At 35.2% G+C, this 11,396-nt stretch overlaps 1 protein-coding gene across 2 annotated transcripts in view; it reads left to right on the plus strand.

Annotated features, from left to right (window-relative positions):
- PRKAA2 (protein kinase AMP-activated catalytic subunit alpha 2) overlaps nt 1–9,775 on the plus strand; it is a 75,811-nt gene extending 66,036 nt beyond the window's left edge. For both annotated transcript variants that reach the window (XM_053693619.1, XM_053693620.1), the window contains one exon: nt 5,937–9,775. In XM_053693619.1, the coding sequence (XP_053549594.1) occupies nt 5,937–6,148 (212 nt within the window). In that variant the 3' untranslated portion in view covers nt 6,149–9,775. The remainder of the gene's footprint in view (nt 1–5,936) is intronic.
- The last annotated feature ends 1,621 nt before the right edge of the window (nt 9,776–11,396 follow it).

Below are 11,396 nucleotides of genomic sequence, written 5' to 3' on the forward strand. Positions count from 1 at the left end.
CAATTTAGAAAGAAAAGTCAATTGAAAAAATTTTCAGGTAAAATTTTTTTTATTCATATGCATTTCCCAAAATGAAACTGACAGTCTGTAAGAAGGAAATATGTATAAGTGTATAAGTGTATAACATATGTATACGTATAAAACATATATTTAGAACTTTACATATAAAGTGCCAAACCATAGCTGAGAGTGTCATAAATAAAATAAGACATACTTACCAAAAGACACTCATCTACATATAGAAGATAGCCAAACCAGTACTGAAACGAGAATCGGCAGAGGTAATGGTATATAATAGTATATTGTCGATCTGAAAAGGGAGGTAGGAGATGAATCTCTACGACCGAAAACAGAGAACCTATGAAATAGATCCCCAATAGGATGACCATTGCATTCAATAGGCAATACTCCCTTCACATCCCTCTGTCATTCACTGCACTCTGAGAGGAAACTGGGCTTCAGCATGATGCGAAGCGCATATCAACGTAGAAATCTAGCACAAACTTACTTCACCACCTCCAAAGTTTGTAAAACTGAATTGTGGGCGTGGTGGGGGGGTGTTTTTATAGGCATTTTGAGGTTTGGGAAACTTTGCCCCTCCTGGTAGGAATGTATATCCCATACGTCACTAGCTCATGGACTCTTGCCGATTACATGAAAGAAATCTCCCTTTAATGCCACCTACACTAAACTATCTCTAAGCTGCCAACACCTAAGATTTATCATATGGAAAATCTTAAGGAAAACACAGACTAACAAATTAAAACCCCATAATACAATTTAGCAAAATTGAAGGTAAAGTAAAACACACTACTGTTATCACCGGTCTCTTTCAGTAACGTGGTTCAAATATTAGACAAAGGAAAACATTTATAAAGGGAACATTTATTACGATAATGGTAACTATGTGAAAATGAGCCTGCAGCTGTATCAGGTGGATAATCACAGTTATTTTTTGGACTTTAAAAGCATTGATGGTAAGGAATTGAGTGCCATGTTATCAGCTGAGCGGACATAAGAAAGACAAATGAGATTTAGATTCATTATGTTTGTGCTGAATAGTACATTGTGATGCCCAGGGCTAACCAACCCTGCACCAGTCACTTGTTTGGCAGAGAAAGGATTTACAGCCTCTTTTCAAATTAACTAATTTGTCACAGTCTAGCCACTACAGGCATGCTTGTGACTAAGTGCAGTGAGTGTAAGGCTTAACAAACACTCATAGGGGCAAATCTTTTCCGCTGCACATCGATAAATGCCGACTGCATATGCTGTCAGCATTTATCATTGCACCAGCAGTTCTTGTGAACTGCTGGTGCAATGGCGCCCCTGCAGATTTGTGGCTGCTAGCAGGGGGTGTCAATCAACCCGATTGTATTCGGGTTGATTTCTGTCCTCCGCCTCTTTAGACCGCTGCTTTATAACTTCTGTTTCCGGCGAGCCTGAAAGTTCACCGGAAACAAGGGGCATCAAGCTCCATACGGAGCTTGATAAATATGCCCCTTAGTCTGTCCTAGAATAACAATTTCAAATATTTCCCTTTAATGCCACCCACACTAAACTATATCTAAGCCACCAGCACCTAAGATTTATCATATGGGAAATCTTAAGAAAAACACAGACTAACAAATTAAAACCCCATAATACAATTTAGCAAAATTGAAGGTAAAACACAGTACTGTTATCACCGATCTCTTTCAGTAACGTGGTTCAAATATTAGACAAAGGAAAACATTTATAAGGGAACATTTATTTTGTGCAAAAAAGTAGTCACAGTGCATTTACATAAAAAAAGTGTTAACAAATAAAATTACACACAGCAAACAGTTTTAAAAACAAAAAGGAGAAATAACAGAACCTATAACTTTACCAGAATATAGTCTTCTGCTTCCAGGGATATGGCATCAAAATTGGTCAGACATCCACCGTGTCATGACTAGTTTCACATGTAGAATGACAAAATTATATTGTTGAAATCAAAGTTATATACACTTAACTCTAAGATTCATTTTTTTGACCAAAGCTCCTTCCAGGAAAGTACCCACCCCTCTCTTTTTATAGAAAAACATTATTTTTGCTATGTATATTCAGTACATACACACATATAAGCAGTCCCTTGTGACATCAATTTAGCAACGTCCCATGCACCCGGCAGCTGTCATCAGGCGATAATGATGAAAAAAAAAGGGTACAAGACTCAGACATACTTGCGTATGTACTCGTATATTATAATGAAGTCTCAGGCAAAATACAGGTAACAAACTGGCATCAATTAGCAGGTCAATTTTCCACTAATTATTTTCTTTGACATCATTATGGGCAAGTGTTAGGGGGACATGTATTAACTAAAAAGTGAAAACTGACATTAACATGTTAACTCTTACTGTTCCAAAAATAAAACAATTTATACCTAATTTATAATACTTAATCTTGCAATTGATTTACTCAAAAAGGCTTTGTGCCAATATAACAAAAAATATCTATATTCATGTTTGGTATAAATGACCCTAACTTAAACACTTTTATTATTATTTTTTATCAAAATTTGGATCAATCTTTAATGGGTGTCAACAAACAGTTTGACATTCCATTCAGAGTTTAAACCTGCTGGTATCCTAGTGTCCAGCTGAAATATCCAGAATATTTCACTTTTACTAAGAGTTATATCTCTATTGCCACCTCTAGGGTGTCTGGAAATCAGCTGGACACCCTGGAATGTCAGCAGGGAACTGTCTGAATTGTGTTCCTTTTTAAACTGCAAGGAGACAGGCGTTGTTAATTCAGGGTCCTCAATTGAGCGTAAATGTTCTAAAAACCTATCTTTTAAGGCCCTTGTCGTTTGACCAACGTATTGCCTGTAGCACCCCCTGCAGGTCATAAGGTATATGACATAACAAGAATTGCACGTTATGTGTTCCTGTATTTTGAATTGTTTTTTATTAAATGAAGATACAAAGTCAGTTCCAAATGTGGCATAGGAGCACAATTTACATCTCCTACTGCCACATTTGAAAAAGCCTGGTTTTATGGACAACAAATTAGTGTGTTTAACCCCTGGCAACATTGAAGGTGACAAAATGTTGCCTAGGGTCTTTGCCTTGCGTGAAACAAAATGAATCCCTTCCTTTAATAAAGGTTGTAGAGCTTCATCAGTTTCCAGAATTGGAAGTGCTTTGCGAACAATGTTACAAATAGTACCATATTCCTCACTGTAGGTAGTTATGAATTTTGGCTGATTAAGCCTTTTAGTATCTTTGGCTCTCCTTGTATGAAACAAGGTAGACCTTTCAACCTTGTCAACCTCTTCTTTCGTTCTCATTAGTATATCTCTACAATAGCCTCTCTCGACTAGTCTATCAGTTAGTTCTTCTGAACTTTTATTGTAAACCTGAGTTTTAGTGCAATTCCTTTTGACTCTAATGTGCTGGCTCTTTGGTATAGATTTAATGATGTGTTTTGGATGACATGATTGAGCATTTAATATGGTGTTTCCCGCTATCTCTTTGCGGAATAATTCCACATCAATGCACGAGTCAGCCACGTTAGAAAAAAGTCTAATGTCCAAAAAGGACATTGAAGTTTTGCTCTTTTCCATACTGAATTTCAAATTCATAGAATTATCATGAAGGTATTCTAAAAACAGCTCAACTAAATCTTCTGGACTTTCCAAATTAGTAACATGTCGTCAATAAAATGACCAAAAAATAAAATGTGTTTTCTGAAGGGGTTTCCATCTCCATAGACGTGGGACAGATCCCACCAACCCATATACAGGTTGGCATAGGAGGGGGCAAACTTAGCCCCCATAGCTGTCCCATGTCTCTGGCGAAAGAAACCTCTGTCAAAGAGAAAAAAATTATGCTTCAACAAATAATCCACAGAATTTTTTATGAACTGTTTCAGAGAATCATCATATTCGGAAAATGTATTAAGAAAAAATTCAATGGCCCTGATACCCTGATCATGTGGGATGCAAGTATATAAAGAAACCACATCTATGGTCACAAATATATATTCTTCCTTCCATACAATATGTTCCATACGTGTGATAACATCAGTGGTATCCTTGATATAGCTCATCAGACTTAAGACTAAGGGTTGTAAATAGCCATCAATCATTTCCGATAGTGGCTCATTCAAAGAACCTATTCCAGCCACAATAGGTCTACCGGGTGGGTTATACCTGTCCTTGTGGACTTTAGGTAAATAATGAAAAATGGCTGTTATTGGATGTTCAGTGAATAGAAAATTCGCCTCTGTTATCAAACCTTCATGTAATGCCCAATTTAGAATGTTTTTTAACTCTGATTGATAAAAATGTACAGGGTTAAATTTCAACCTTTCATACACTGATTCATCCGTAAGGTGTCTAAATGCTTCTTTAACATAATCCTTGCGATATAAAACAACCACTTTTCTACCTTTGTCAGAATTATGAATTAATTATCAGCTTTTCATTGTCGGCTAATTCCTTGATTGACAAATATTGTTCTTTTGACAGATTATCTTTTAATGATTTATCTACACTGAGTTTCTTCAGAGAATTCTCAACTGACTTTTGAAATACCTCTAGAGCACTAGATCTTGCCTTAACAGGATAGAATTTAGATTTTTTCTTTAGTCTGGTAATATTGTGTGTTTCCTTACCAACACATAAATCTTTATTCTCTTCATTCTATCCAATAAGATCTAAAAAAGTGCAATCATCTGCAAAATCAAAACCAAGTTTAATGGGTCTTGCATTTTCTCCACTTACCACTCCCAAACTCTCTGAGAGAGATTGACCTGCTAATTGATGCCAGTTTGTTACCTGTATTTTGCCTGAGACTTCATTATAATATACGAGTACATACGCAAGTAAGCCTGAGTCTTGTCCTTTTTTTTTTTCATCATTATCGCCTGATGACAGCTGCCGGGTGCATGGGACGTTGCTAAATTGTTGTTTTACGGAGCGGTGGTGGATCGCTTCACATTTTGCACCGGCACAGCTGTTTACTGAGAGGCGCGTCATTGTGACGTCAGAGAGGGGGTGTGTTGCCTACGTGAAGCACGCATAAGAGTGCACGGCCACACACAGTGGATATCTGAGTGCTCCCTGGATGCCACAATTGAATTTTGATCCTTGTGACATCATGAGAATTAGGTTGATACCATGGTTGTTATATTTTTATCATCTAGTGTCATATGTGATAAGAGCATGTTTAAGGATATACTAGTGTCACCTCTGATTGACCTAAGCCTGCGTTTTGACACGGTTTTCTTTCACTATCTTTGCAATCTTTGGAGCATAAAAATCACTGTAGTGCAAAGGCTTAATTACCCCCTGTATCCTGTTGAACCATCTGCAGATAGAAAAAGTCAGTGGTCCCATACGTCTTACTTAGCCCCTGACATACTAAAATCATGAGGCCTTCATGACATACATAGATACATACAGGGGTGAAAAGATATCAATATGGTTTACTAATCAAGGGTTAAATGCTACTAGCCCAGAAGGGAAAAGTGTTAAAGATAGGAAAAAGTCAAATTTGCAACTCGTCTACTGCTATTTCTAAGTCGTCCAGGACCAGTGGACCATTGGAAATTACAATATATATATATATATATATATATATATATATATATATATATATATATATATATATATATATCTTGTAAGATGATTAGACCTGCTCTCATCCAATGTAATCCTGAAAATCTGGCCTGTTAGGGAGGCCTGAGTATAGGTTTGAAAACCTGTGGTCTATCTGAATTATGAAGGTCTAATTTTATTTTGCTGTCCATTTAACTATTGCTGGTGTAATATTCTCCACCTATGATTTTCTTTATTTAGTAAATCTGTGATTAGCCAATACAATTTCATAAAGGCCATACAGGTTTCTGAGAGTCCTTGGTTTAGGTAATCAGTTTAATAATGTACTACCTTTGCTTTCCAGATGAAGTCATGGAACAAAAATCAGGATCCTCAACTCCCCAACGCTCCTGCTCTGCAGCTGGTCTGCACAGACCAAGACTGAGCATCGACTCAGCCTCCCTGGAGTGTCAGTCACAGAGTGCACCTTTTACACTTGTTAATTCACGTTTAGGGAGCCACACAATGGATTTCTTTGAGATGTGTGCAAGTTTAATCACCACTTTAGCTGGCTAACACGCACTGGAATTTTCTACTCTGCATAATCTGTGTGAATCTTATATTTTATATATGATATGTCAGGATTTATTGTCTAACATTTTTCCCTGCCTTAAGTTTTATTTGGAAGTTGTTCACAACATTTTTTACGAAACAATAATTATAAAAAACTAAACATATTAATGTGATCTGGATTTATCACATATTTAAAAACATTTTCATATATCATTGTTATCATTGTGAGTATGATTATTCTTATTATTTCAATTTGTAAATCTACTTTAAGTATATCCATAGGGGGAGAAAAATGATATAGTCAGTAACACCCCTTAAAGGCTAAAAAAACAAACAAAAAAAACCTTAAAGGAACAGTTTACACTAAAAATTTCTCCCCTTTAATTTGTTCCCAGTCATGCATTTTACCTGCTAGAGTGTATAAAATTGTTCAAAATTAGAACATTTACCTTTATATCAGCTATTGAGATAGCTGAATTTGCTTGTGGTATCCCTACCTATACTAAAAGTTTCTATACTTAGGTATAGGCTATTACAAAGCTATGTAAAAACAGTCAGCATAATAAATGACACTCCCAGTGGGAGGTAGGTGAGATGGAAGGCGAGATAAGTAATAAAATATACATTTCCAATTGTTCTCCCTAAGTATTGGGATTTAGGATACAGAGATGAGCTTTTGTATGTAGAGAAAGCAATAACATAAGGAGCTCTGCAAGCTCAACCCATTTTGGTCTTTGGTTTACAGACAGATATAAGATCAGGAAGCATGTGTGTGTACACAAAGTGATAACATAATGAAATCTGATTTTATCTACATGCTCAACCCATTTTATAAGGTTGTGGTTTCAAAGAACAAAATCAGCTATTCCATATACAAAATTAAACCGAAAGAAGCAATTTCACATACGTTTTATACTCTGCTGCTATAATAAAAAGTAAATGGAAAAATATTAAAGTAAAAAATAAATTGCAATATACTGCCCCTTTAAACGGATATAATACGTTGCAAAATATTCTCTATTATTAACATTTTAAAATAATTTTTAAAACAATAACAACAAAACTGAACACAGTGCATAGGTTACTACTTCTAGCTGTTGTTATTATTAGTTAAATTTTAAACACAGTGCAATACTATTAATTTAATTAACATTACAAATAGTTGTATGTTTTGATAAAAAAGGGTTATCTGGAGCTTAACCCTTTCCTGACGGGAGTAATTTGTCTACATCGGAACAAAGTTCTGATGTAAATAAATTGAAATCACGCAATTGTATGATTTCAATGATGGAATCGGGTCAGGGGGAGTGCTATCACGCTAGCCCTCCAGGCTGTGTCCCCATTCAGGAAGCGCCTTTGTCTTCAGTACACCTAAATGGTTAGGACGTTCCATGCCGTCCTAACGGCTCTAAAGCCCAGTGCAGTTAGGACGGTATGGAACATCCTAACGGTGTTAAGTGGTTAATTGTTGACTGAAAACAAAATAATTATATTCTGGAAAAAGTTTTAATCCCAGAGAAAATAGTTTGTTTTTTTGTAATATCTAACACTTTTGTGTATATTTTAGATGGGAAATTGAATAATTCTACAAATTGTTTGCTCATCAATATCTCTAGATTTTATATTATGTTATTGCTGTAAACAATGTTGAACAACTTGCAAAATGTATTAGGAGAGAAAAACTTGATAAATTCTGATCATATTTCTGTGCATTGTGCACAGTGTAAGCTATAGAACACAAATATATGGCAAAACCTGCTGTTTAATATAATTAACATATATTTAAATTCTGTGGAAAAACCTCAAAAACCCTTTTAGTGACTTGCTAGTGGCCAGCAGAATATACAGTATTTGTGCAAATTATATTAAAGAGCTGCTGTTTGCTTATTTAATATCACTAGAAATTATAGTTTATTTATATAGTTATTATGATAGATGTATTATGAAAAGCAGTTTTTATTTTTATAAGTGCATTGCTGTAATTTAAACTGAATTTTTTTTTTAAATAAAAGTATTTATATTCTAAGTAGTATTTAAAAATGTATTAGCAAGAAACCAGGTGTTTAAGTTGCTTTTAAAGATACAGTGATGTAAATATTCTATCATGCATTTAACCCTTTCGTGCCGGGGTCAACTTGTCTACATCGGAACAACTGTTCCGATGTAAACAAATTGAGATCTCGCGACCGTGCACGTGATCACGAGATGTCAATGATGGGATCACGTCTGGGGGCGTCCCTATGATGCTAGGCACGCCCTTCAGACCGCGATCCTATCAGGGAAGCGCCAGTGGCTTCAGGAAAGCCAAGCGGTTAGGACGTTGTATTTCGTCCTTCGGCGCTAAAGCCCAGCAAAATTCAGACCAAATACAATGTCCTAACGGTGTTAAAGGGTTAAAAGGACATGTTTGAAACATTAGAAATCATTTTCTAATAAACGTCCTTTTCATCCCCTGTAAACACTGATTCAGAATTTTTGGTCCTCTCTATCTGACAACCAAGAAATATGTGAAGGAAAATAATTGTAGGCCAATCACAGCCATCAAAAGTTAAACCTCAGGAGTTACTTGCAGAAGTTAAACATCAGGGGTTCAATTCTCTAAAGCTGTTTGGACTGGTGAGATTATCTGAGTAGTCTTGTCAGTAATGCGGGGGCCTTCAAAGAATTTTAAAAAATCCTAATGTTATCTTGATCTCTTGGCAGTGTTGCGGGTGTGAAGGAGCGATATGCACCTATATTACAATCTAATGCTCAGAAAACCCCCCCACAATTTTGTGTAACTTCTCTTCATGCCAGTGAGCTTTGAAGATAAAGCCCTCAAGCCTGCCCTGTAGAGTAGATCTAGGTAACATAGCTCCTGGACAAAATAAATAATGTATATTGCAATGTTTTATTTTCCTTAATTTAACATTTTATTGGGAGATCAAATGTTGACATTTAGGGAAAGGATTGTGAACTCCTATTACACTAATAAATGGGTAGGAATATGTTGTGAATGGTTGAGCAAAACGGATATGTCATGTGGCACTGGCAATGAGGACAGATTCCTCCTAAACTATAAAAGGGCATTTCCTTATCTTCAGATCACAAATTCACTCTTTCAAATGCATAATAGATCTATGCAACACATAATTCTCTATAGGATACACTATAATATCAATAATAAATAATCACTATTGTCTTTTTATGTTACTTTAGATGAAAGTATTTATACGATTGAGCCTTAATATAAAATAGATTACTGTATTGATGGAAAACTGACAGTGAACTGTTGCGTTTCTGGAGAACGATATAAAGTGCCATGGACTTTAATTTAAATGTTTTTCCTTTAACTCATAACAACGGTTTATATTTGTGACAATCCACATGTTCATAATATACAACGTATTTAATATATTAGTTTCATGTATCTATGTTATATTCTGTGTGTAGTTTATGTTTGTCATAACAGTCAATGCCACAGATCAATTTTAAAAATAGATAAGAAGCTAAACTATTTGCCTAATGTTATCCAGAATCCTTTTCTGCTTTATGTTTGACAATAGGGTGCAGAATTTTGAGAGGAAATCTGCTTTACTATTAAAGTTGCAAGTGATTTTCTTCAATAAAAAGAAAAGTGTTTAAAATGTTTACCTCTAAACACTCATTTTCAACCAGTGTTATACAAACCACTTTAAATGGGCATTAAACACATTAATCAATTCTAGACATAATGCATTCAAAGCAAAGATGAGCCTACGTATAATGTGCAGATGTTTATATTGCAATTATTTTTAAATATTGAAGGAATCTGTGTAAACTCTTTATCCTATATATATATATACACACATGAGTTACTAGACTGATAAAACAATGGCTGTATGGATAAAAATGTTGAAGTCTGGAGTCTACACTTCCAAATCCCAAAAGAACTGGAAAGCTTGCAATTTACAGAGGTAAATTACAGGAAAATAAGACAAAATAAATAACGAAAGTATATTGCTGTACACATTAAAAATGACTCTGTGTAGCTTAATATTTCTTAGTTTAAATATTAGAACCAATGTTGCGTAAAAAAACCATATCTTTTCTACTAACCCCGTGAGGGCTCACAAAGCAACCGGAGGGCAACCATCTCGATCTCTATAGATTTTCTCTGCATATGCTCACTGCTTGACTTGTGCATGCGCAATAGACCCAGACAGCTACCCAATATACACAGGGGATTACTGATTTCATTGTGAGATAGTATTTGTAGAGCTTGTGCTGGTGAAAATTGGATTTAAGATTAACAGGGAAATAAAACAGATTAATAGGTAAGAAAATCAGCCTACACCGTTTTGGATTATTTTATTTTATTTCAAAAATAGCTTTCACCATATTTCATTCTATGTTTATTCCTGGTTGGTTGTTTAGGTCTAAGGGCTCTAAAACTGTCTCACAAGAAAATCAGTGAATAACAACACAGTAGGCTTGAGATCAACTGTATATATAGGAGAGACGGCTGTAACTACTGTGCATGCACAGGTTAAACAGGGAGTGCATGCTGAGGCAAACTATAGGGGCGGGCAGTACACTCTGATTAACAATGCCACCCCAAATCAGTAAGAATGGGGGGGGGCACTCAGTCTTTGTGGGCAGCTTCATAGGGTAATAGTAAAATGTATTACTTTTTATTGTATACATGAACAGCCAAACTGCTATTCAGACTAAGAAATATTAAATATTTAAAGTAAAACTATTTAAGTCATATTAAGTAAAATATTTACACTTTTGATATTGAAATGTTGAACTTAATAAAGTTGTACATGGCTGACTGAGATATGGTAGCTCTCTTTAGCAGCCAGTGCATTAATCAAGTCACCTAACCCTATTCCTGTATCTTATTTGATATTCTGACATAATGTAATGAAAAAAATACAAGCTCGATTATAACATGCAGTAATAATGTATACTGATTTAACAGCATGATACAGTATTGCACTATAAATTTATCCAGCTATAAACTGTGTGTGTGTATTTGTTGTGGTGCAAAAAATTCAATCTGAAATGCTTGACAAATAATTATGGACATTCAAAGTTCAAATTCTACATTTTTTTTCATTTTAGTATAATATCATTTTTACTGGCTTTAATTCACCTGCAATCCTGATATTTTTATGTTGTGTTTCAATGAGTTTGTCTTTTTAATGTGACACATTTAATGACATTCTGTAGCTCGCTGACATTTCTGTTATATACTGGTCAGGCATTTGTATCACTTGCAGAAACT

Source organism: Bombina bombina, chromosome 10 (genome assembly GCF_027579735.1).
Source record: "Bombina bombina isolate aBomBom1 chromosome 10, aBomBom1.pri, whole genome shotgun sequence".
Lineage (NCBI taxonomy): Eukaryota > Metazoa > Chordata > Amphibia > Anura > Bombinatoridae > Bombina > Bombina bombina.